General features: G+C 37.5%; 1 protein-coding gene and 1 long non-coding RNA gene across 2 annotated transcripts in view; both read right to left on the reverse strand.

Annotated features, from left to right (window-relative positions):
• The window catches only part of RAB1A (RAB1A, member RAS oncogene family), a 29,299-nt gene extending 13,859 nt beyond the window's left edge, over positions 1-15,440 (reverse strand). Inside the window, exon 1 of the mRNA XM_006748407.3 lies at positions 15,201-15,440. Within this exon, the coding sequence (XP_006748470.1) occupies positions 15,201-15,223 (23 nt within the window). The 5' untranslated portion in view covers positions 15,224-15,440. The remainder of the gene's footprint in view (positions 1-15,200) is intronic.
• LOC145723915 (uncharacterized) lies at positions 1,337-15,192 on the reverse strand. Its single transcript, XR_014149328.1, has 2 exons — positions 12,558-15,192; positions 1,337-12,509 (listed from the first exon to the last, which is right to left on the reverse strand). It is a non-coding gene; the product is annotated as an uncharacterized LOC145723915 (long non-coding RNA).
• Positions 15,441-22,801: the final 7,361 nt, after the last annotated feature.

The raw sequence follows: 22,801 nt of genomic DNA on the forward strand, positions 1-22,801 counted from the left end.
TAAGTAATGTGTACTCTTGGAGAGCCCAAGAAACTTATGCTAGATAAATTCCACTCCTCTGCAGTATTAGAATACAGGGAGTTAACTTTCCATTGTTCTTGCCAATAAAACATAAATCTCTCCTTCAAATTCCAAGACCAGATCATTATTTCATAGCAATCCTCCAAAGAAGGGGCTTTTGCGATCCTTTCCTAGCATGTACCTGGAATTCTCCTCATTTAAAAAAAAAAAAGGGGGGGGGATCATTTAAATTCTAAAAACCTGTATTAAAAAATTTTTTAGACTAGAGATGTGGTAAAATCAAATGCTGTTTACATAAGCATACAACTTTACCAACTTTCTAAGTTTGTATTAAAGCTTTCTTCAGAAACTGAAAGCTAGGCTCTATTTACATACATTAACCTCCCAGGCCTAACTCAAAAACCAGCCCCAGGGATTCCTTCCAAGAACAGGATTCCTTCCTGGACCTAAAGACCACATACTGCCCACAGCCTCCCAAGGAGTCCCTCACAGATCCTTTTCAACTTGGACCACTGCTATGTATTCTTTTAAGTAATTTCAAAAGGACCCCAAAATTGAGAATTTACATATTTTTTAAGGAAACCTATTCATGATTTTCAGTTTTGTCCTTTGTGATTTTAAAAAAAAATGATATTTGAACTTAAGATGAAACCCAAATATCACTCACAATTTAAATTTAGATGACAGTTATCATTATTTAAATGTAAGCAAGATATAAAACTTTCAGAAGTAATCATCTCTGTGGATATTCATCAACTGCTACCTAGGTTTACATAGTAATACATATTACTTAAAAAATTTTTCTAGGTTTACCAAGTTATCATAATACATTTATTGTTCCTAATTATATCTGGAAAAAAAAATTAAAAACCAAAGTGCCCTTGTCAGCAACAAAATAAAAATCACAGAAGGAAATAAGCAGCTTTTAAACAAGTCATTAGGAAGGGGACTGAAGCACAGGATGAACTAAATAACACCCTTTCCAATTTGAGATCCTAAAGAAAAAAAGGAGAGGGGAAGGGGTAATAATTTTAAAATTTACCCTTAATAAATAATACCTAATACCAAACAACTTTTATTAGCCAGTAAAGCTGCTAACTGACTTTAGTACTGTTGACACCCTCCTTTGAAAAGCTAAATAAATTCTTAAGAATGATGAACACTGAACATCAGCAATGAGTACATGGTACATGTTAACAATTTACATTTCAGTTAGCAAGAATAATCTCACCGTTAATACTACTTCGCTTTTAACAGAAATGTAGACACAACAAATGCCCTGAATTTACCAATCTCCCAGAGCACCGTGCCATGCATCCAGTAAACACTCAATAAAACCCCCTGAAATGGCTGTACTGTAACCCATAACAATAAAGGACAGCACTAGGCCACAAATATTCATTACCTTAAAGATCAACTTCTCTATTTCAGAGTAACCATAAGGCTGGAAAAAGAAAAACAGGAATGCCTCCTAATAAGTGTTACAAATTACATTATGTCTAAATGAAATTAATAGTCAATTTTCTAAAAATCAACTTTTTCAATTATCACATTCACTTTAACTTTTAAAAAGTGTTATTTTAAAACATTTATGAGTTTGATAATTTAAGGTTCACAGCTATTATAAATAATATGAACAGTTAGCACTCTTCTCTGCAATGAGATAATTATTGCTAAAGACTACTTTGTTCTCTCCCAAACCATCAGCTTTACTAACATGACAAGAGACATGGAGGAGAATGGCAAACAAAATCAATCTCACAAACTTCTTCCTCTTGTTGAATAAACATACCTGAAGAGTGTGATCAATAGCATGTTACTTGCATTGGGACATTTAAAATTACCTACCACTAAAAAATAAAAAAATAAAATTACCTACTACTGTAGTAGCTTATTTCTAAGTTATTAATATTCCGAATGTTCAAGAGAATTCAGAGATTTGAGACTGCTTAAAGATATTTCTCTAACTATAATTTATAAAATACAGTAAAAATGTTGACAAAAATATGCAAATCTAAAAATACAGAGCATAAGGTGAGAATTCTGGTATAAAGTCAAGAATAATTTAGCAAATGGTGAGACTTTAAATGTATTTTTCCTCTATTCCCCAAGAACTTGGATCAGTCTACAATATAATTTAAGTGAAAAAACTGTATTATTCTAGTTCAGATATCTATACTCACAACTGTAATAACCACTCTTCTACTTTAGATTTTCTAGTAAATCCTATTCACTGTTCTCAGAACTTCCTCTAGTCTTTTTCATGTCTATGTCTAATTTACTATGACACTGAATATCTTCTCCCCCTCAGTAGCCTGGAATCTATTTTTCCCCACTCTTATGTCTGATATATCTGTGAGTGTGAAGATAAATCAACTCATTCTTCTGTGTATCCAAAATCTAGCATTGTGTCTTTTACAAAGCACGTGCTAACAGATCAGAGAACATTTTAATTTTGCATTTTTAATCAGATTCTCTCATTGTGAGATACAGCTAAAGAAGACCTACAGCCATCCTTGATTAACATTTTGGGCAAAAACCAGGGGGGAAAATGGATGGGGAGATGGCATGTCAAAAGGACACAGGAGCCAACCTGAAAGTTCTGTCACTGGTCAAGGCAGAATAACTCGAGCCACAAAATAAACAACCACGTATTGGGTTATAAGCCAAAGAATAACATAAACATCCATGAGTTCATACTGGTATCAATTATTAAATAAATAAATGGGAGAAGAGACCAATCTTCCTGACAGGAGTCTAAAAATATGTGTAGAAGGAATTAGAGAGGTAGAAATTCATTAATAGATCACCACAGTAAGAACTGCTGCAGGCAAAATCCACCGGTGAATACTAAGATTTGTGAATAAACTTTAAGGAAAAACAGAATATTTACATGGCCTCAAAGTATGTCCCTGCCAAACATTTATTACTGTGGTGGCTTTAACATGTGTCCACAAATTCTCTGAATACTCCTCCCTCTAGGAGATGGACTTAATTCCGTTTTGTTGAGTGTGGGCTCTTAATGACTGCTTTCTAAGGGTATGGAAAGGGAAATACAGTAACTTTATAATGGAGAAACCTGACAGCCAACACTTCAAGTGATTAAGGTGAATATCACCAGGAATAAGTCATGTTGATATCATGTACCCTCTGATATGATGTGGCGAGTAGAGTGCTTCACCTTTATAGTATCTTCCCCAAAGTCCATAACCCCAGTCCAATTATGAGAAAACATCAGACAAATCCAAATTGAAGGACACTCTACAAAATACCTAATAGTACTCTTCAGAAGTGTCAAGATCATGAAAAAGAGGAGACTGAGAAACTCACAGACTGAAGGAGGCTAACACGTAGAACCAACTAAATACAACGTAGTATCCTGGACTACATTCTGCAAAAGAAGACGGACATTAACAGAAAAACTGAAGAAACTGTAATAAAAGTCTATAGTTTAGTTAATAATGTACCAATATTAATTTCTTAATTTTGATAAATGTACCTTGGTATGAAAGATGTTAATATTAAGAGGAAGCTAGGCGAAGGGTATACAGGAATTCGTGTACTATTTTTACAACTCTTCTATAAATCTAAATTATTTCAAAATAAAAAGGTTTAAAAAAATAAAGTGTGAGGACATTAGTGAAATGGGTACAAAACAACAATCTCTTTGATAAGCTAGCTCCTGGTATTTTTTAAACATAAGAGAGACATTTTGTGTTTTCTCAAGTTAAATCAACAAATCATAAATCATGCTGGAATCTATAAAATAAAAACTTAATAGCTGCTTTTCAGGCACAAGTATTTTTATTATCAGGGAAAACTCTTTTGAACTGCTGAACTTATAACAACACAAGCATTTTAATTTAAAGAGGAGATAATTCAGTGAGAAAGCTAAGAAAGTTAAGGTAAGACTGACACAGATTAAGGCTAGACAGGGGTAGGTTTGGGGAAATTAACAGCTTTTAACAACTGGATGGTGGGGCATCAAAGATAATAGCAAGTGAAAAATTTTTTGCTATCAGTTTCTCCTGTAAGTCAATTCATGGTCTACTTTAGCAATATTGGAGATTCTTTATTTCCATTATTTAAGATCTGGACATAATCTGTTTTCTTCTTTTTTTTTAATATTTTATTTATTTATGTGACGGAGAGAGACCTCGAGAGCAGGAACACAGGCAGGGGGAGTGGGAGAGGGAGAAGCAGGCTTCCTGCGGAGCAGGGAGTCTGATGCGGGGCTCGATCCCAGGACCCCGGGATCATGACCTGAGCCGAAGGCAGACGCTTAACAACTAAGCCACCCAGGCGCCCCTGGACATAATCTTGATACCTCTACCATTTTTGTATGCAAGCACTAACAGAAAATTTTCTGTACCTTTAAAAAAGACACTATTGTGAGTATGAAGCATTATACTTTTAAAAAGTTACTAAAATAAACTTTGGTTCAAAATTCTACTTAGGTAAAATGGTTTCCTTCTCATGAAGTTACCAAACTGCATACATAAAATATGTAGTAAGGAAAGAATCTGCTTATGTCTGAATCTAAAATGCTACTGGGAATTCTAAAATTTCTAAAAAGACTGTCTATGTGAAACACTCTTATGTGAAAAGATTACATTTTGTTTAGTATAACCCATTTCACATGTTTTTTTTTAATTTTCACATACAAAAAAATATGGGGGAAAATGGGCACTTCTAAATTTTAGGATTGCAATTGATATTTTCTTCTTTATACTTTTTTCAAAGTCTGCAGTAAGCTCTTCTAACTCTTATAACAAAAAAAAATGAGGAAAAAGTGTTAATCAGAGGGATTTTTCAAAGACTTAACACCTTTGCAAATTTGTTCAGCATAACTGTCACCACAAATGATTTCTAAGTAGGTAGAGTAGGATTGCATTTATAAGCAAATAGCATTGGCACATTCCCAATATAGCCACAAGTATATGAAGTCAACTTTTTGGATTAAATGAAAATAAACATTTTTTTCTTTTATGAAATAAAATTTAAATTATCAGATACAGTTCACATATCAGTGAATACTTTTTAAGGGAAAGTTGATTGACATTAACAAAACTCTCAACATCCCACCCTTTGGAAGGAAGAAAAGACAAAAATAAAACAGTGGAGGGACTATAACATAAAGTTGTTTTTATCCACACAGTACCCCCAAAATACAAATTTCATAATGTCACCTATAATATAAATATACCTTAGAAAAGGCCTACTATTTTTAAAAAGTTCAGTGGAAAGTAAATTTGTTTTTCATCTGGAACAAATTCACTTGCATGAAGGAATCCTGTTATTTTACCTTTTTATAAATGTCATACTTGAAAATAGCCTAAAACTAAGCTCACATATAAAATTTAAAACAAAATTATGACCATGATATCATGACATAGTGGCCAAACAAGTTCACTATTAAGCTATACACTATTAGACTTTGGGGTATGGAATGATTAATTAAAATCTGGGCTGCAGTTAATTGTGTCTGACACCAATTTTTCTTCTTCACTCATTTTAAGTATGCTCCACAGAAAACAATTCAAAATTGACCATCAGGCTGGAGAAAAGAGGTTTCCAGTTCCTTCACATGTTTCTACATTGTTTGAATTTTTTAAAGCACGTATTACTTTAAGGGTTAAACTAAATAAAAAACAAAATAAACCTTCAGCCATGGACAAAAGCAGTCTGTTACTCAAGATAAACAGTCAAAATAATCAATTATCAAGAAACTGAGAATGCAAGAGTCATTCCTCCAAATTTAAGGAAATAGCCAAGCAATTTTTTAAAAACTGTCCCCATAATCTACTAAGGCTACACATTTTTCTTTGATATTTAGAGACAATTACTTTTCCAGGTTCCATTTTAGCTCTGTTTAGAACAGTGTTCCAAAAATTCAAAGCAGGAATTCTGAAAATGAAGGAAAGTTTGGTAGTGCTAAAGAAGTGGCAAGCCATACAAGAGGACAAGAGAGTAGATAGATGGTCTCACAACCTATATAACAAGTACTTGCTGAAAACTATTCCAGGGAGGAGGTGTGTTATCCTCTACCTCTTCTACCTTTCAAAGCCTGCATGGGTTTTAGAGCTGGAAAGACCTGTATTTGAATCCAGATTCCATCGCATACTAGCTGTCACTGACCACCTTGAGCCTCAATTTCCTCATCTGTAATATATTCCATTAGCACCCTCTATCACTCAATTAAGCTTCTTGTCAGGATTAGAAATAATGCCTCTAAAACCTGTAGCACAGTATCTGGCACATTACAGGAGCACAGTAAGTGGCTTTTATTATTATTCTTCCTTCCTCTCTCCAAACTGCAAGGTAACTTGATGAAAACCTTCAAGAGCTTTGACAAAAACTTTGAAGCTATTTATCCAAAGCTTCTGTTCAGATAGCTGACAAGATATCACAGGAGTTTACTATTGTAATCTAAAGTAAAAGTTTAAAAGTTACCCAACTAACAGTTATAAGTACTATGATCACACCAGTCACAACTCCCAAAGCCTAGTAACACATAAAATAGTAACAGGGTCTGCAGCAATCGTGCCCTCTCCAGCAAAAGAAAGTCAGTTCTTTGCTTCACTTGCTTTACTCACAGAAAGATATTCATGACTTTTAAGGTCCCAAGTATAAATATTCAGGAAGAGTCAGGAGGGTAGAAAAACTGAGAATGGATGCAATAATTAACTTCAAGCCTAAAGAAGCTTTAAATATCAACCCAACACAAGATGTGAAGGAGAAAGTCAAAGACAATATGTACCTCGTAACATGTACTTCACAAACCCTTAACGTTTCTAAAAAGACCTCTCTAATCATGAATTTTAAAACAAACTAACCACAGAAATGTTAGTCACTTAATTAACTGGCTCAAATTTTAAATTCCTAGAGTTAACCACAGTAAATTAGAAACGGCATACTAGGACTGTGAAATCACAGGCCCTTGAGTTAAAATTCCAATTCTGCTAATTACTCTGAATGCCCTTAGGCAAGCCATTTAACTCTTCTCTGCCTCTGTTTCCCCATCTGTAAAACTAGGATACTATTTCTTCACAGGATTGAGAGAAAAGAATGTACATACATAAAATTTCCGGCTGGTGGTAACAACTCAAATTGTTAGTTGTTGACCACATCCCACAACTAGCACCAAGGGTTCTGGAAGGTCCTGCTGTTCAGTGCTCTGTTACTCTCCAGCTAAACCAAACATAAGTAAAACTTTCTGTTAATGATAGAAATCATAGGCCTTTTCTCTAAATCTTTTGTGCTATTTTGCGATTCTATTCTTTCAAAGTATCACAAGATTTAATCTGTGCTAATACTATGATACTGATTATACTTGTTTAGGCATTAGTCATGTTCTTAACTAATTGGTAATGACCTGGGAGCAGAGTCCATGTTTCATAATCAAAAAAACACATCAAAAAACAGAGAAAGGGATGGCTGTTTTCTTTACCAAGCTTTCTTCTAAGGTTAAATTAACTCTGAGTGTGTGTGCATGTGCATGCATGCGTATACACACACATATAGGTATGCATTTACTGGAAGATTTTTTTTTAAATCTGTATTGAAAAAATTGTTAAAGTAGACAAAAACAGACATAATTGTGTGATGATTAATCACGTGTGAGAAAAGCTTTAAAATTGAAACCACTCGCCACTTACATATATTCTAACATCCTTTATTAGAATATACATGTCAAATAACATCTGCATAGTACTGTACAGTTTACTCTGGAGACTCAGAACTGAGGTGGTACTAATCACATTTTATGGATAAAGAAACAGGCTCAAAACTCATAAATAACTTGCAGAGGTAAGTGGCAGTCTGAACTTAAATCTAGGGTTTGTAACTACAATGCCGTTTTTTATCACACCACATTCCTTCAATGATATATTTTATATATTCAGATGATAAAAATATCAGTAAGTTAAGTCATACATATAAAACCTATCAGAATGAATCAAACCATCTATGAACTAGCACACAGGACCTAACCAAAAATAAAGAAAAGTGTGATTCACTGTTTAAATTAATTTAGAACATTGGCATTAAGTAGAGAGTAAGTTAGCTCAGCTCAAAAAGCATGATAAATTTTAGAGTTCAGACTTCATTAGCTTTTAGGAAGTGATGAACCCAACTGCTCTTTATGAAGACAGGTGCTAGCTACCAATCTACAAATAAAGCATTAAATAATTATGCATAGTGTATCTTTCACAAAGTTGCTTCAAATGTCCTTTTGTAAACCTAGCTATTCAACTATTTTTATAAGTTCCATCAAACGCTTAAGACTATATTAAACTTGGCTAGGCATTTACCCTAACTACATCCATATGGATTCTGAGGTAGCAAAGATACTACAGAGATGACCTATTGCTCTTAATGGGAACGCTAATGTTCTGTGAACTTAGTATGCCTCTGTTTCGATGATCTTGGAAACAATTCATATATTAAAAACTTAATGAGAAACAGAAAGGTAGCATTTTAAAAAAAGAAAGAACAGAATAGGTCATCAAAATAAAGCATGCCCAAACACAGCTCATATTTTAAAACTAATTAGTTCAGGATACCAGATTTTAAATTAAACTGTCATTTTCAGGTTTTCACATTTTGAAAGAGTGGTAATAAACATTCTCTTTTCTGTTTTCAATCTCCTTAAATCAGGCATTCTTAAGGTTCATGAATAGGCTCAGGAAAAAAAAGCAGCATGCACTTTTATGCAAAATGTTATGAGCATGTATGCACAAAGGGAGCAGGTCCACAGAGTTCATGAAATGCTCCTAGGGGTACATGACCATAAATGGGTTAAGAATAACTGCCCTATATACCCAAAGACTGCAAGAACACTAATTCAAAGGGACACATGCACTCCTATGTTTATAGCAGCATTATTTGCAACAGCCAAGATACAGAAGCAGCCCAAGTGACCATCGATTGATGAATGGACAAAAGATGTAAAAAATATACATTTATATATAATGGAGTATTATTCGGCCATAAAAAAGGAATGAAAACTTGCCATTTGCAACAACATGGGTGGAGCCAGAGTATAACGCTAAGCAAAATAAGTCAATCAGAGAAAGACAAATACCATATGATTTCACTCAGATGTGGAATGTAAGAAACAAAACTAACAAGCAAAGGGGAAAAAATGAGACAAATCAAGAAATGGGTTCTTAAATAAAGAAAACAGTTACCAGAGGGGAGGGGAGTGGGGAATGGGTGAGATAGGTGATGGGGATTAAGGAGTGAATTTGTTGTGATGAGCATCAGGTGATGTATAGAAGTGTTGAATTACCACAGTGTACACCTGAAACTAATATGACACTGTTAACTAGAATTAAAAAACTTAAAAAAAGAGTAATTGCCCTCAATCAAGTTGTTGGACAATACAGGCAGAGTGGAAAAGACAAAGAATAATTCCATTTAAGTACTAGTGTTATTCAAAGGAAATACATTCAGACAAGTTGAATCCATCACTGTTTCTGGAAAACTTCAGTTACATAATGTATTCAACTTCACTTGTAAAGCTCACTAGTTTGAAGGGCAGCCTGCATAAAATGCCCCGTGTGAAGACCTTATGCCAAGCAGAGTAAGCACTTGTTAAGTACTAGCTACTATTAAAAAACGGTGTTTCCGAAGGTGTTCCCCCTTGTGAGCAAAGGCACTTACACTTAACGCTACCTGTCAGAATTAGCAATCTACAAACAAGGAACAGACTAAACTTAATCAGAACCTATCACAACCTTGGATTTAATAACGCTGAGTGTTCTGACCACCTGAGCCAACCAGCCACAAAACTACCAAGGAAAGCTTCATTTCATACTTCTCCTTTGTACCCCATTTCTTTAATTATTAAAGTCAGTCAACAAACCAACACTTGTTCTCTTGCTCCTCAAGACTATTATTTTTTTTCAAATATCACCCCACCATTACCCTTTTATAATCTGAAACACTCACAGAGCAGTTCCAAAGAAAAGCCAAGACCTAGGTGTTCTTCCCTAAATTCTATTCTAGACATCAAAGCAGTACCAGCTCCACCTTCTACAGGAAAACAGTGGAATAGTCTGACCACTCCCTTCTCCCTGTAAGATTAAAAAAAAAAAGGGGGCATTTTTGCCTCTTTTATTTTTAAAATATTTTTATTTATTTATTTGACAGAGAGAAAGACAGCGAGAGAGGGAGCACAAGCAGGGGGAGTGGGAGAGGGAGAAGAAGGCTTCCCATTGAGCAGGGAGCCTGATGCGGGGCTCGAACTCAGGACCCTGGGATCATGACCTGAGCCAAAGGCAGACGCTTAATGACTGAGCCACCCAGGCACCCCTTGCCTAACTAACTCTTACTAAAACTCCAAAACTGAGTTCAGACAGAGTGGTAAAAAACTGATAAGCAACACATCTAAAATATCCCATGCACTGGCATCCAATACCCATTTTTGGCTTATTTTCATCTTCAAATACTCAAAGTACTTTTTAGCAAACCTTAAAAAAAAAATCTAAAAAACTTTAAGAAGGATTTTATTTGACCTTAAATATTTTCATATATTAGAGACAAAAGTAGATAACATTAGCAAAAGGAATCTATTCTTAATTATTAAAAACGGAACTATTACAACTTTAAATAGTAAAACTATCATAATCGTATAGTCAAAAGTGGCCAAGAAAACATATGTACACAAGGGATTGCTAATAGGATGTGACTATAACAAAATGTCAGACCACAAATTACTAAGATTGCTTCCAGAATAAAAAAAAACTGAACTATCCAAGAAATAAAATCACTTATAAAGCAAAATTCTCTTCAAAAGTCAATTAAAGTTGTCAAGAGAACATTTGATTCTGAAGCTCTTCCATCTTTAACATTATTTTTTAAACTTTAAAAATTTTATTTGGAGTATGTAAGAAACTGTCAACAGCTCTCATTTTAACGTAATTATGAAAAAGAAATATTTAAATGCAAAATTTCAGTTATCTTCAAATGATCTTACAAGATCATCTATTCACACAAAACTCTGAAGATTCATTCTGCGGAGATTCTGTACAGCTCCTAGAAACTTACACTACCCAAAGAATCACATCTGCTGATTCTCTACAGACATTATGAAATCATATACCCAATAGTGAGAATACTGGTTATTATTCTTCTTTAAAATTTTCTGAATTTTTCAAACCACTACCAACACCACCAAAAAGTCATCAAGACAACCAACAAAAAGGCAACTTACTTTTAGTTGATTTATGCTTCTTTTCTAATAAAAAAAGTTCTAAATAAAAATTATAAAGCCAATTATGACATACTTAATGAAATTATACTGACAAGACTGATTAAGTTGCTTTTACATTCAAACCCTTACATTAAAAGACAGATTAATTCAAAGCACAGTGCTAGCAAAAAAAAAAAAGTGAAATGTTCCTTAAGTCTACTATGACAGAAGAGCTGTTTATAAGACTGATTAAATCTTGAGCCATAATCTTAAACATCACTCCGGAGCCATATTAAAAAACAAAACAAAACAAAACCAAGGCATTTACTATAAAATTTTTCTGCATTAAAGAACTACAGTTGATCCAAGTAGACTACTATAGTCCTTCCTATTATAGTTAACTGGTATATCCATGATAGGTACACATACTTTATTAACACATTCCTTATAGATGAAGTAGCCGAAATGATTTCCTTGACACTAAAAAATCCACTAAAAGCTAATGGATTAGAACAAATGTTTCTGGTATGAGAATAATGTTAAGCATTTCTTAACCAGTATGCTGAAATAATCACTGCCTGCTTCACCACCTAGCTCAAAAAAATCAAAATCTTTCTTCACATCTCCAGAAAAAAGAAAGCTCTGATCTTTTCCATCTACTTTTTCCATTATTCGGATTCCACTTCCAGTTGCTTTTTCTTTTTGTTTGTACTTGAAATTCAGACAAGTCAGTCATTACCCTTAATTTCTATACCATAAAGATAATCCAGGGTTGTCATTTCTCTCATATTAGCCAAATAACATAGAAAGTAGTCAAAGGGACAGCTTAAAATTTAACCATTGACTGATATAGTTCTTATTCTCCTCACTCCCAAACCAAGCTTAGCCAAATAACATAGAAAGTAGTCAAAGGGACAACTTAAAATTTAACCTTTGACTGATATATTTCTTTTTCTCCTCACTCCCAAACCAAACTTACAATTTAAAGATCATAAAGTAAAAGCATTCAATAAAAAAGCTACCAACAGGTAATCATTTGTCGACCAATAATCTAAAATCCTGTTCTTTCTGACAGAACCAAACCTCTTTTGTCAAGAACCCATTTCATTACCAAATTCAGGGGCACCCATGAAGAGTTCTAAATGTTTCCAAAAGGAATAAATTAGCAGATGATAAACCAAAACCAAGGAACATTTAGATTGCACTTTTAAATATTATCTAGTGTACATCACATCAGCATATAATGCATGTGCTACAACAAACATGTATAATATACCTAACATATATGTAGCTATAAATGTATAATATACCTAACATATATGTAGCTATAAATGCTAACATATATGTAGCTATAAATGCTAGCTATTAAGACATCATGGAATCATGAAAGGCACTCACCCATTAAAAGTTTTAATTTAAGAAAAAATTTAAGATTTTAAAGTTTAGAACAAGGTATTAAAGTAAACGGACTTGTATTCAGTGATAAAACTCTAAGATTTTTTTCATTTTCTCTATTTTCCAATTTTTCACTAATTACTTTTAGGACGGTAACAAACTTCATTAAAGACAAAACGAAAAAACTGCTGAAGTCACATTGTTAAAAATCTGCCTGCTGGTTGCCCTTGTGACCTTCCCTAATAAAATATCCATCACCTCCTCTCCAAATAATTTTCAGTAATGCTCCTCCAAAGGTTTTTCCAAACTCCTATTTCACAGACACGGTCTAGAATATAAATACAGTAGACCTGGTACTGGCATAGTCGATGGCAGAAAAAGTATAAAAATGATGTCTGGGTTTGATTCTGTTAAGGTCATTAATCTAACCGATGGTCTGGCACTGTATATACTTAAGAATTGCTATCACTGCCATTTATTAACCATTCTTCCTTCTTCCCCCTTGAGAAATCCTCCTCATTCTCTGCTACTTCTCTAAATCTGCTAATAATTCCCTTAGAAGTCTCCTTTCTATAAATTTTTCCTGAACCAGACTAGCCAACCACAGCCCTCCACCCTCCTTTGAAATCTTCTTGCTCCTATCCATCCTGCACATGTGGAACAAACTAGATCTACTGGTATTTGACATATAGAACAATCTATTTTCTATATCCCATTATAAACTCCTTGAGGGTAAGGATCATATTCCTAAATCCTAGCACTATTAGAATGTCATATATGATAATGACATATACCACCTAGAGTGCTCTTACGTTTTCTTTTACATACACTTGAATTTCACAACTACCCTGATAGGAATAATGACTCCTACTATCCTATTTTACAAAAGGAGAAACAAATTCAGAGGCTAATTTGTCATGGTTCTGTTCAACTAATCCTAAAGATCTATTTATAATACTAAGAATATGTAGCAAATATAAGAAACTCCCTGAAAAGAGGAGGTTTACAAGTCTCCATAAGTGGCAAATCCATGTACTTTATTGTTGCCAGGAAAACCACCAAATTAGGGACCTCAAGTTCAACTCTCCCTAATTATGCAAAACCAACTCTGTCCTGGGGAGTCCTTGATAAAGAAATTAAAAACTGCCAACATAGCAAATATGGCACTATGAGAACACTATCCTCAACTTCTTAAAGTATATAAAATTCTAATGGAATACAGTGGCTTCTGTTTAGTGCAAAAGGGGACATTTCAGCATCAAACCACCATATTACAAAACTTGAAGTCAGAATGCATTTTGCAAGAGCCATGTGACACACACATGACAGTCAGCTAAACTGATGGGTGGACCTTTTAGGGGAAATGTTTAGCAGTAATTGACCAAAGCAGCAAATACACTCAGCTTTTAAAACACTGATTTTTGCTTAAAAAAAAAAATCCCTCTCTCCCCCAAAGCCTTCTGACGCTGAAGAGGAATACCAATTAAATCTCCTCCAATCATTCATTAATTTATATACGTAAACTGAAGGAGGATTTTAAAGGTCCATTAAGGAGGAGCCCAACGAAGTCTTCCCAAGGAAAGTGAACACCAGTTCCCAGGAAAGGTGTCAGGTGTGTCACATATGCTGTGTTGACTTCTTGAGTAAGCAAGAAAAAGAAATGCATTAACTTTTCATGACACGTCATGGAACCTCACTCCCTATCTTTCGAGCATTCAAGCAGGTAACCCAAAACCTACAGATCATAGAGCCCGTTCGTTTCTTTCAACTTGACAGCAGTCTTCCTTTACTTTGATAATACCAGAAAAATGTTCCTACGTCTTAGAGGTCTGTTTATTTTTTTTTTCTCGACCTACAGAAGACAAAATGACTTCAGTGTCCTCTAAAAAAAATTCTCACAAATGCCCAGGTTTTCAGGAAGGCAAATGGGCCCCTTGAGTTCTTGAAGAACTCCAGGAAATAACAAAAAAAAAAAAAAACCACTAAAAATTTAAAATCTCTTCTCACCATCTACTCATTCCCCTCAATCCCACGCAGTCCTGAAAAGCATCCATATTACCTGCAACCTGGCCGGGAGGGTGAAAGAATAGAGCCAACAAGCTCAAGATTTACAAGTAAAGCTGGTTTCCACCCAGACGATTCTGACAGCTCTGCAGAGTGCGGGCGCAGGGTCTGACAGTGCCCTCTAGGAGAGCTCTCCCACCCTAGCCTCTCCCCTTAAAAACAAGTCTTCCTTCAAAAGTCACTGCCTCCGCGTGAAGCTACCCCTTCCCACCGCCCCACCACCGACTCCCAAACGCCCCAACCCCCTCAAAAGACTGTTCCTCCGCACCGGCCGGGCACTCAAGGCCTCCAACCTGACCTGTCCAGGCCCGGGCGGCTCACCCCTCCGGCCCGACCCCTCCCCCCGGCCGCCCCTCCTCGGTCAGACAATGGGGCCCGACTCCCGGCCGCCAGCATCTCCTGCCCTACCACCCTCACCTCACCGAGGCCGAGGCCCCCACCCCTGCCTCAGCCCTCCTCGCTCCCCTTAAGCTTTTCCAAGCTGGCCCACGGACCCAGCCGACCGGTGCTCTCCTGCACTCACTATTCGGGATTCATGCTGGACATGTCACTGCAGCTGCCGCCGCCGCCACCGCCGCCCTTGCTGCTGCAGCCGCCGCCCTGACTCTTCAAGCCACGGGTAATCGAGAGAGAGGAATGAGATAGGCTGTTCCGGGAGAGCAAACGTCTTTCCCCACTCCGTCCCCTTAGAACACAATCAGCAGCCGCCGCCACTCAGCTATCGCTTCCACCCAAAATGGCCGCCGGCGAACCAGGAAACAGGAAAGCCTTAGACCGAGGGGTCTTTACACAGCCCGGAGGGCGGCCGCACCGCGCGGCACGCCGGGAAAGAGAGTTCGAACACCGCAGTGGGCGCCGAAGACCTACGGCGACGCGGCAGCCGGGACTCAACTTCCCGCAAAGCTTCGCGCCTCTGGTGCATGCGTATTTGAGAGCTTGTCGCCCGCCCCATTCCCCACTCTCTCACCTCCCCCTCTTGCCCCTCCCTGCTCCCCGCCCCGCTGACTCGCTGGCTAGGACTTCGCTCGGACTCCCCCTAGCGGATTGGCTAAGACCGAGCGGCCCTGGTGATGTCATCAGTGAGACGTGGCAGGCGGGCGAGTCAGCGCCCCAAGGGGGAGGGGGAGGGGAGGAACAGAGGGCGGTGTCGACCGCGGACTGAGGTTGGGCGGGGGTTGGGGGGGGTGATCTGGGGACTCCGAATGGTGAGAAGAGAGGGTTAGCAATCAAAGCGACTGCCTGAGAGCGGAGGCGGGGAAGGAAGGCAAGCTGGAGTATACGCCTGGCCAGTCCTTCCGCCTGTGCACCGTTGGCTGGCCGGACCAGCCTGAAGCTTGAGCTTTCCAGCTGATCTCAGTACGTCGGCGCTGAGGACAGAAGAGGAGTCGAGGGGCCTCTGTTGAGAACTTCGGGTCGCTGGAGAACACGAAGCCGTTCTTTCAGTTCTGTTCCTTACTCACCCAACCCCACTGGATCTGGTCATCGTCCAGTGTTGGTCGCAGACACTACCATTTTCTTTTATCATTTTTTACCATTTCTTTTCCAGCTCTGCTCTGATCACCTCAGTGTGGATATTACAGGAGCCTCTGAATGGAGGCTGCCTCTCTCTTCTCTGCCCCGGACCATTTGCACACATAGCCAGATTTATCTTCCTGAAAAAGCACTTCCATCATGATCCCACAGTTTTCAATGGCTCCACTTTTAATGGACGCGATGCAGCCCTAAGTCAGCCAGAAATTCAAGGTCTTCCTGCCCTGGTCCCAGGCTTCAAGTTGAACTGTAATTTTAGTTATTTAATGCTGACCTGTTCTGCAAGATTGAAAAATAATAAGCGAGGGAAACATGCAATTCATCACTACATAGTGCCTAGAAACTCTGGGAGTAATACTAACATTTCTAAAACCTAATAGTCTTAACACTCTTTAATCAGCTCAGGAATTTAAATTTCCACTAAACTTTAACACATTATCTTGGGTTATTTAACTGCAAAGGGCATAGTATAATACATCGTCCAAAGTTTATCTTCCAACTTGTTCTAAGAACCAAGAAAATTATCTCTCAAGAGTGATTGCAAAATCACTTTAAATTACCATGACACCATACTATAGAAAGAAGGCAGTTATTATTACCCACTTACTAAATATACTCCTTAACCCCGAAATTCTGCCTTTGTTGACAACCTCATCAAACAGCACGCTGGAGTTCCTTCACATTATATTGGCTTCTGAAATGAACATGGTCACCACACCAGAAATACCCTGAGTGGATCAATGATAGACAAAAAAAAAAAAAAAAAAATGTTGATTACTCTGGACTCTTGTCCCTTCTTGCTTACTGTGATTTCACAGAAGAAAAACTCAAAATCTCCAAAGAACTTAATCCTGAACTAAAAAATAAGTTTGTAACTTGTCTCTACCCTTAGGAGGTACACCCCTAAACTTCCTTTAATTATCTATTTCCTTTCCCAAAAAAGAGTTACCTCCTAATTACTTTTAACTTCAGTGAGAGAGTAGTTGTAAGAATTAAAGTAAAACAGTACAAAGCATATAACACCATGACTTTGGGGCACTTAACATTACCTCTCTCCTTCCCTTAACTCCCCTGGAAATTTTAAGTGAATGTGCTATATACCAAGAACAGAACATTTCATATCTTAGTTATGGTGGTGTAATATGTGAGGAGATCAGAGGCAGCTTAGCCTGGGAGTGGTGGGTGGTCCTTTCCTACCTGCTAGTACAACTTACGTTATTTACATTAAGATTTCCTTCCCAAACTAGAGTGTCAGTTTTGCTGCTTCAAACTTCACTATATAGGTGTTTAAAAGTAACTGTTTTTGTAGTTCAGATTAATAACTCAGAATAATTCATCAAACTAGCATGCACTCTGTTGGCTGCCCCATTGCTGAATCAGAATTCTCCTAGGGCTATTTGTCCATTTATTCTTTGGCTCATTCTTTTCTTCCTTTCTTTTTTCTTTCCTTCTTTCCTTTCTTCTGGTCTGCCTTTCTTCCTTTTCTTCCTTTTTCCATTGATCAAATATTTATGACCTGGTACGTAATAAGTGTGTTTGAAACTTGTGCTTGGAACCATGAGCAATACAAAGGTGAGTGACTACAGCTCTCAGTCTGCCAGGCCTGTAGGGGAAAAGGCAAAAATACATTTAAATGATATGAAGTGTATAGGGACAAAAATCAGATCAGTGATTGCCAGGAACTAGGAATGGGAGGAGGCAATTGTCTACAAAGAGACACAAGGGAACTTTTTGGTTTCACTAAAATATTCTATAACTTCATTGTGGTGATGGTGAGTTACTCAACTATATATTTTGTTTGTCAAAACCCATAGAACTATACACCTGAAAGGGGTGAATTTTGCTGCATATAAATTATACCTCAATTATGAACCTGACTTTCAAAAATGATATGAGCTGATACAGAGGAACAAAACAATTCTAATTCAAACTATTAGGAATGCTTTCATGAAGGAGGTGATACTGAATTAGGCCTTGAAAAAAATAAAATATTGGTCATTGACAGAAATGGGGAAAAGGGAGCCTTATATCCCAGAATGACAAAATAATGTGAGCATAACCCTAGAAGTGTGGATACACATGTAGTTAAGGAACAGAGATCACAGGTTCCATGGTAGATAAGGTAGGAGATGTTTAGGTTAAGGTAAGGTAAAGGGGGCCCCAAATGCCTTCTAAGGAGTTTCACCTTCATTCAGTAGGTTGTGGAGAGAGCCAAGAAAAGTTCTGAGAAGGAAAGTGAGGTGATCAGCTCAGTGTTTTATGTATGTATGTATGTGTGTGTGTGTGTGTGTGTGTGTGTGTGTGTCAGTGTTTTAAAAGAAGCCCTATGGAGTTCTGTGGAGACTGGAGGTAGGGAGATTAGTTAAAAGGTAATTAGATTCACTTAGGCAAGAGATGATATGTCCTGACCTAGGGTAGTTGTATCCAGAATGGAAAGGAGGGAAGATTCCAGAGAGCAGGTTGTAGAACCTGAAGGTGGGGAGGGGGGTGAGGGAGGGGGAACTAAAAGTGACCCAGAGACATCCAGTTTACCTGCCAGCATGGAAACCAAGGCCCCAGTTAAAGTCAGAGAACAGAAGAGAAAAGCCTTGAAGAGGGGTACAGGTGGAAGACCGTGCAGTTTGAGGGCAGAATTAAAGTTGCCCTGGTGTGGAAGTACTAGAACGAGCAGAAATGGTCCCCTTTCTGAATCAGCACGTGCACGTGCACACACACACACACACACACAGAAGACTGTCAAAGACAAATCCAGAAAACCCTAAAGATTCCACCAAATAACTACTAGAACTGAGAAATGAATTCAGTGAAGTCACAGGATCCAAAATCAATCTACAGAAATCTGTTGCATTCCTACACACCGATAATGAAGCAGCAGAAAGTGAAATTAAGAAAATAATCCCATTTACCATTGCAGCAAAAACAGTAAAATATCTAGGAATAAACCTAACCAAAGAGGTGAAAGATCTATACTCTGAAAACCATAAAACTGATGAATGAAATTCAAGACGACACAAAGAAATGTAAAGACATTCCATGCGCATGGGTTGGAAGAACAAATATCATTAAAATGTCTATACTATCCAAAGTTATCTTCAGATTTAATGCAATCCCTATCAAAATACCAACAGCATTTTTCACATAACTAAAAGAGCTCTAAGTTTATATGAAACCACAAAAGACCCTGAATAGCCAAAGCAATCTTGAAAAAGAAAGGCAAAGCTGGAGGTATCACAATTTCAGACTTCAAGTTATATTACAAAGCAGTAGTAAATTTTTTAAGGATTTTATTTTTAAGTAATCTCTATATTCAACATAGGGCTCAAACACACAACTCTGAGATTAACAGTTGCATACTGTTCTGACTGAGTCAGTAAGGTGCCCCACAAAGTGGTAGTAATTAAAACAGCATGGTTCTGGCATAAAAAGAAACACATAGATCAATGGAACAGAATAGAAAACCCAGAAATAAACCCACAATGATATGGTCAATTAATCTTCAACAAAGGAGGAATGAATATACAACGGGAAAAAGACAGTCTCTTCAAAAATGGTGTTGGGAAAACTGGACAGCCACATGCAAAAAAAATGGAACTGGACTACTTTCTTTCACCATACACAAAAATAAACTCAAAATGGATTAAGGACCTAAATGTGAGAACTGAAACTATAAAAATCCTAGAAGAGAGCATAGGCAGTAATTTCTCTGACATTGGCTGTAAGCAACATTTTTCTAGATATGTCTCCTGAGGCAAGGGAAACAAAAGCAAAAATAAACTTTTGGGACTACATCAAAATAAAAAGCTTCTGCACAGCAAGGGAAGCAAGCAACAAAACTAATAGACAACCTACTGAATGGGAGAAGATATTTGCAAATGATATATCCAATAAAGTGTTAGTATCCAAAATATATAAAGAACTGATACAACTCAACACCCAAAAAGAAATAATCCAATTAAAAAATGGACAGAAGACATGAATAGACATTTCTCTGGAAAGACATCCAGATAGCCAACAGACACATGAAAAGATGCTCAACATCACTCATCATCAGGGAAATGCAAATCAAAACCACAATGAGATATCACCTCATATTCTGTCAGAATGGCTAAAATCAAAAACACAAGAAACGGTAAGTATCGGCAAGGATGTGGAGAAAAAGGAACACTTTTGCACTGTTGGTGGGACAACAAACTGGTGCAGTCACTGTGGAAAACAGTATGGAGGATCCTCAAACAAGTAAAAATAGAACTACCATATGATCCAGTAATTCCACTACTGGGTATTTACCCAAAAAGTACAAAAACACCAATTCAAAGGGATACATGCACCCCTATGTTTATTGCAGTGTTATTTACAATAGCCAAACTATGGAAGCAACCCATGTGGTCATTGATAGATGAATGGATAAAGAAGAGGTGGAATAAATATACAATGGAATATTATTCAGCCATAAAGAAGAATGAAATCTTGCCATTTGCAACAATATGAATGGAGCTAGGGAGTATTATGCTAAGCAAAATAAGTCAGTCAGAGAAAGACAAATATCATACGATTTCACTCATATATGAAATTTAAGAAACAAAACAAGTGAGCAAAGGGAAGAGAGAGAGATTGAAACCAAGAAACAGACTCTTAACTCTCGAGAACAAACAGATGGTTACCAGAGGGGAAGCAGGTGGGGGGATGGGTGAAATAGGTGATGGGATTTAAAGAGTACACTTATCATCATGAGCACTGAGTAATGTAGACTTAAAAAAAAAAAAAGATAAAACTAGATACTAGTTAAAGGGGTAAGAAGAATAGACTTCACTCAGTAACAACCATGGCAATAGGGAAGAAGCCCCAGTGTGAATTGAACTCACCGTCACTGAAATGAAAGATAGACTTTTTAAAACTGGCATGTGCTAAGGAAAAGGCATTGAGAGGTGTTAACAGGGTTGGTCCATGTGTCTAGGCCAGCTGGGTTTGTTCACTGGCACTTATCTAGAAGACAGAATTTTTGCATCTTTATGATAGGAAGCAGCAGTGTGAGTTAGAGCAAGGTGCCCAATGCCACTGGTCTGGGAATGAGAGTTACCTCCTAGAATGTTTGCATTTCAAGGAGACAGGAAGCAGGGAAGGATTTAAAATTGCAAACTTTCTAAAGTGACTACTCTAAGAGAGGGTTTAGGGACCTCTCTGCCTGCCAACATGTTTTGGCTAGAACAAACAAATTCTCCAGGCAGCATTGAGCTTTCTCAGGCAGGCACTAAGGGGGGCCTGGATAGTCCCAAGGATGTGGCCTTGAGTGGTTAGAAACTATCCTGGTGTTTGTTCAAATCTCTTAGTGTATGTGGATGGACAAAATCATTTATGCTGAGAGTCTGTAGTTTTTATAAGCCAAGGTTGAGACCTGCTTGAGAAGAGGGCTCAAAGGAGCCTGACTAGAGTTTAGTCAAAGAGAGTCTTCGTCAAGACAGAGCCCTGAATTTAAGATGTCCAGTGGTTGTGTAAGAAGCATCCCTTTATGTCAATGACTCTAAAGTACCATATTTGATCTGCGGGAATAGTAGGCAGGAATGGTGAAAAATCTTAGCAGAAATTGTCAAGTTGAAAAATGTTTCCAGGACTTGTACTTGCAAGTTACCACCACCTGCTCCCTCCAGACACCCCCTCCTCATACCTGACCTTACCCCATATATATACTCCCAATACACATTAAACTTATCCCCACTTCAGTTTAAGGTGTTCCCTTCTTCTAGTCCAACTTTCCCCACCTTTCCCAACCTATAGAAGGTGAGAGATACTTTAGAGGTGAAGTTTCCACTCCTTCACCTCTGCTTTCTTCCTCCAAAACAGGAGGGTGTTTTGGGTCCCTATACCTCCCCCAACCCCCACCTGCAATAACTCCATTCTCCACCCTGAGCAAGTCTTTAAGTTGGGTGACATTGGACTGCACCATTCTGTTCCACTAAAATGTGATGGGAATCGGAGAACACTGGTACAGGACAGAAACTTGGAGAATGTTTACTAAAGAACCCTTGATCCTTTTTAGACAACAACAACAACAACAAAAACTAAGCCCATGTGTGAGTTAATGACACATCAGGAATAGAATCCATGTCTCCTGACTCCTGGTCTAGTGCTCTTCCTATTGCCCTTAAGATTATTTGCTCAGACCCTGGAGAAGATGTGTCACAGAGCACTAAAGAGAGATAATTGCCTCATCAAATCCAACCATCTTTTTAACACAACAGATGAATGAAAACCAAAATAAAACTTTACTCTGTTCAATAGTTACTCTCTGGTACCCCCAGTTGTGCTCTCTGAAAGTTCCCGGAAGCTAGTGCTATCTTCTGCATATTATCCTCTCAGAATGCTACATATTCCCAAGGACTAACTCTAATCACACCCCTTTCTGGAAGCCTTCCCTGTCTACATCAATCTGAAGTGGGTGCTCCTTGTCCTCTCTTACCTACCTCAGCTCTTTTGTTAGTGCTTATGTAATGCCTCATACAAAGCTGTCCAGTTCAGAAGCCTTGATCCACATATGGCTATTTAAATAAGTTAAAATTCAGTTAAAAATTCAGTTTAGTTCCTCAGTTGCACTACCCA

This window comes from Leptonychotes weddellii, chromosome 10 (assembly GCF_054177405.1).
Source record: "Leptonychotes weddellii isolate Sample4059 chromosome 10, ASM5417740v2, whole genome shotgun sequence".
NCBI lineage: Eukaryota > Metazoa > Chordata > Mammalia > Carnivora > Phocidae > Leptonychotes > Leptonychotes weddellii.